Below are 3,902 nucleotides of genomic sequence, written 5' to 3'. Positions count from 1 at the left end.
TTAAATATTATTATCTCCAAATGGAGGAAGTAACCCTTTTGTCAAAGAAAGTAAATTACTAAATTCCAATTAAATTGAGAATTAAAGAAAATGACCCTAATAAAATAATAATACAAAAAATGCCCCTAATAAGGAGTTAAGGGTCAATAGCTGAAAAATATTAGGCCTCTAAAAAAAATAAAAAGAAAAGCCCTCTTTTATGTTTTTCTCTCCCTCTCTACTTTCTGCTTCCCTATATTTCTTTCCGCATTACCTCTCTCTCTTCCAGACTGTCCCTCGACTGTCGACGATGAACTCACTGCCCTCTTCTTTGAACGCCGTAACGGGCCCCTACTCATAACGCCGTTATTTTCTAACAGATTCGTTTACTTAAGCCACGTGTCTTCAACAACTATTTTTATTTTGTTTGGGTTTCTGTGTATCTATAATGGCTTCGGAGACGCAACTAATAAGCCTCGCTCAAAATGGCGTTGACGGCGAGACAGACGGCGCCAGAAACGGCGTTCAGGCCAGGCCAACGTCCGTCGACGGCGACAAAACACCACGACTCCCCCGGTGGACGAGGCAGGAGATTCTGGTGCTCATACAGGGAAAGCGGGTCGCGGAGACCCGGGGGAGTGGGAGGAGCGCAGGGTTGCCGTTCGGGTCGGGCCTTGTGGAGCCCAAGTGGGCCTCGGTCTCGTCGTATTGTAAGCGACATGGGGTGAACCGGGGACCAATCCAGTGCCGTAAAAGGTGGAGTAATCTGGCCGGAGACTATAAGAAAATCAGGGAATGGGAGTCTCAGGCGAAGGAGGGAACGGAGTCGTATTGGGTGATGAGGAACGATTTGAGGAGGGACAGGAAGTTGCCTGGGTTTTTTGACAAGGAGGTTTATGATATATTGGAATCCGGGTCGGGCGTGGCTCCGGAGACTCCCGCTACGGCTTTGGCTCTTGCTCAGGTCCCGACTCCAGGTCATGTGGCCGAGGACGCAGATGAGGAAGGCGGCTTGTTTGACAGTCAGCGGAGCGCCGTTGCTGATGATGGGTTGTTCTCGGATTTCGAACAGGAGGATTCGGGTCGGAGTTCCGAGAAGGCGATGGAGGTTTCAATTCCTGCTCCTATGCCAATTTCAGGTAAGTTGACGTTTACATTAACTTGGGGTGACATGAATTTCGATTGAATTTTTAGAACCAATCTTTTTTTTCTTTTCCGGTTCAAAAAATTGTATGTTTCTGAGGCTAGGCTTTCTAAAATGGAGACAGTTGACAGTTCTTGAGAAACAGAAAACTTTTTGTCTCTCTAATCTCTCTATTTTCTTTTCGTTATGGTTCTATGGGTAGTTTGTGCATTGGGAATTTGGGATTAATTCTCGCAGACAAAAATGGATTTGAAGAAATGCTTAACTGTCTTCAGTCTCGGAAATACTTTTGCTGATAATTTGCACTGGTTTTTCATCTCCTTTTTGTTTGACAGAGAAGCATTATCGACCGGTATTACGAGGCTCTCATGGTCAAGGTAACAAAAAAAAAAAAACGAGCTTTAGTAGTTGATACGTGCGACTTTCTAGATCATACTCCTGTCTAGCTCTGATTCATACGCAATTTGGCTTTTATTTGCCTAACTTCAAAGTCCACAAATTCACAAAAACTAGGATTATGTTTTAAACCGAGTGTTTTAGTTATTTATTAGCAGCCTGTTTTACTTGAGAAAATAATAATCAGATGAGTAAAGCACAGCGCATGTTGCAAACTGAAATTTGATGAAATGAGGTGGACATTTGGGTTCTGATGAACAGGTCACAACCTTTTGTGCTGGTTGGCGTGATAAAATCTCTAAATACCATGGTTTTGGGCAAATTGCCATGCTCACGTTGGATTTAAATAATGTAATGGAGGGCTGTTTACTTAAGAATTGAGGGTTGACTGTATTGAAGTTGGTGCCTTTTAGAAGAGTAATTATACATACAATCGTGAAGTGCATAAACACCGCATAATCGCTTTAAAAAATAGTAGGGTCTATTATTAAAAAATTATTATTTTTCATGTGAGTCACATGTTTTATTCACTTTTTTCAAAACGATTACGCTGCGGTTGAACAATTCACGATTGCAAATATATTTTCTCCTTTTAGAAGTAGCTGAAACCCATAACCCCACAAGTGGCACCCATTTTCAGGATATCGACCAGCAATCAGGTTTTAAACTTCTACAGAGACTAACCTATTATCAAGTCCTACGCCTAAAGGAATAATAGTCTGAGGTAGACATTTTCTTAAAAGGTAACATAGGCGCACAATGGTTTTCTTCGGCCAGATAGAGATTGGACCTGAGTGACTTTTATCAGATATGTGATCTTCTTTTGCATTCCTAGAGTTCACCCTCTTGTGAGATTTGGGGAAATTGGGGATGTCATCTTCCTCTCTAACTTGTGGCTGAAAACCTGCTAAATTGTTCGACTGGCCATATGTATGACACCACTTTTGTGGATCTTGGGTGTGTCAATTACTTCCATATATATGATAACCGTTTCAAGAGTACACTTTTCTATTGTAGCGGGGCTCTTCTTGCTTGTATATCCTAGTTACATATCTTTTGCAGTGCCGAATTCGTGGACAAATCGAAGTAGACCTATATATTGTTCAGACACTTTTTTTGTCTGCAGGAACCACAAATGAGAAACAGCCTGCCTCAAATCCTGAGATAGGATCCACTTCTCTAGAGGACCGGAAGCGGAAAAGGGTTGCAGCTGAAGAGGACGAGGAAACAGTTAGTCTGCAGAATCAGCTTATTGATGTTCTGGAAAGGAATGGACAAATGCTGACTGCTCAACTTGAAGCTCAGAATGAAAATTTCCACCTGGATCGTGAACAGCGGAAAGATGATGTTAATAGCTTGATTGGTGTTCTCAATAAACTTTCAGATGCTTTAGCAAGAATTGCAGACAAGTTGTAGCCAAGGGGAATCCGAATACGCTGTACATAATGATGGTTCTCTCCCACACCCATAGATCATAGAGGAGGAGGCAGAAGAAACCGATCGGAAGTTTCAATCATTTATCTCGAGATCGCATTCAATGTGCCATTCAAAATATGGTTTTCTTTTTCTTGATTTTTCTTTCCTTTCTTTATAAGTTTTCTTTTATTTTCCAATTATAGGTTCCATACAAAGATATGGATTATAGATTAAGGCTGCATTTAGATGTTGAGCTGAGTTGAGATGAGTTAAGTTCTTTATGAATAGTAGTGAGTTGAGATGGTGGAATAAGTTTTGTGGGGCTCACTTAAGATAGGTTTAGATATGTTTGGATGCTAAAATAAATTTAGATATATTTATAAGAATTTGAAAAAAGTTGTAGATCTTGCGTGTAAATAGTTATTAAATTGAAAAAGGTTGTAGATCTCACGTGTAAAGAGGCTTTAAGTTAAGATAAATTTAGTGATTTGAAAATTAAATATTTGGATATCAGACTCAGTTTAAAATTAGATTGAACTTAGTTAATCAGTCCAACAACCAAACGGGCCTTAAATTTTAGAGATGATCGCATTTATGCTCTGTTTCTGTCATACACCTCCAGTTTTATATGGATATGTATGTATCAGCGGCTGTACAGTTTTTGGTTGAGCAATCACAATGGTTTATCCATTTTACATCACTACCCAATGGTTCAAATAATGATCTCTATCAGCTTATTTAAAGTATATGCAAAATATATTTGAGTTGTATTGATTCTTTACATTTGGTTAAAATACTATTCATTTATGTAAAAAAAAGTGTCATTCTTTTTCACCTTTCCTCTCTTTGTATTTCTCACAATCACATTATTTTTCTAATGGAACAAAGAAATATTTAAATGATATGGAAATAATAGATAAGCTGGTGTAAACGACATTTCAAAAACCATCAACTAAAATAGATGAAG

General features: G+C 39.2%; 1 protein-coding gene across 1 annotated transcript; it reads left to right on the top strand.

The window, feature by feature from the left end:
- Positions 1 to 213: 213 nt before the first annotated feature.
- LOC121257417 (trihelix transcription factor ASR3-like) lies at positions 214 to 3,180 on the top strand. Its single transcript, XM_041158410.1, has 3 exons — positions 214 to 1,118; positions 1,459 to 1,500; positions 2,646 to 3,180. The coding sequence occupies exons 1-3, from the start codon at positions 428 to 430 to the stop codon at positions 2,933 to 2,935; spliced, it is 1,023 nt and encodes a 340-aa protein (XP_041014344.1). The 5' UTR covers positions 214 to 427; the 3' UTR covers positions 2,936 to 3,180.
- The last annotated feature ends 722 nt before the right edge of the window (positions 3,181 to 3,902 follow it).

This window comes from Juglans microcarpa x Juglans regia, chromosome 3S (genome assembly GCF_004785595.1).
Source record: "Juglans microcarpa x Juglans regia isolate MS1-56 chromosome 3S, Jm3101_v1.0, whole genome shotgun sequence".
NCBI lineage: Eukaryota > Viridiplantae > Streptophyta > Magnoliopsida > Fagales > Juglandaceae > Juglans > Juglans microcarpa x Juglans regia.
Note: the sequence above shows the minus strand (reverse complement) of the source record. Positions and strands in the feature narration are given on the sequence as shown.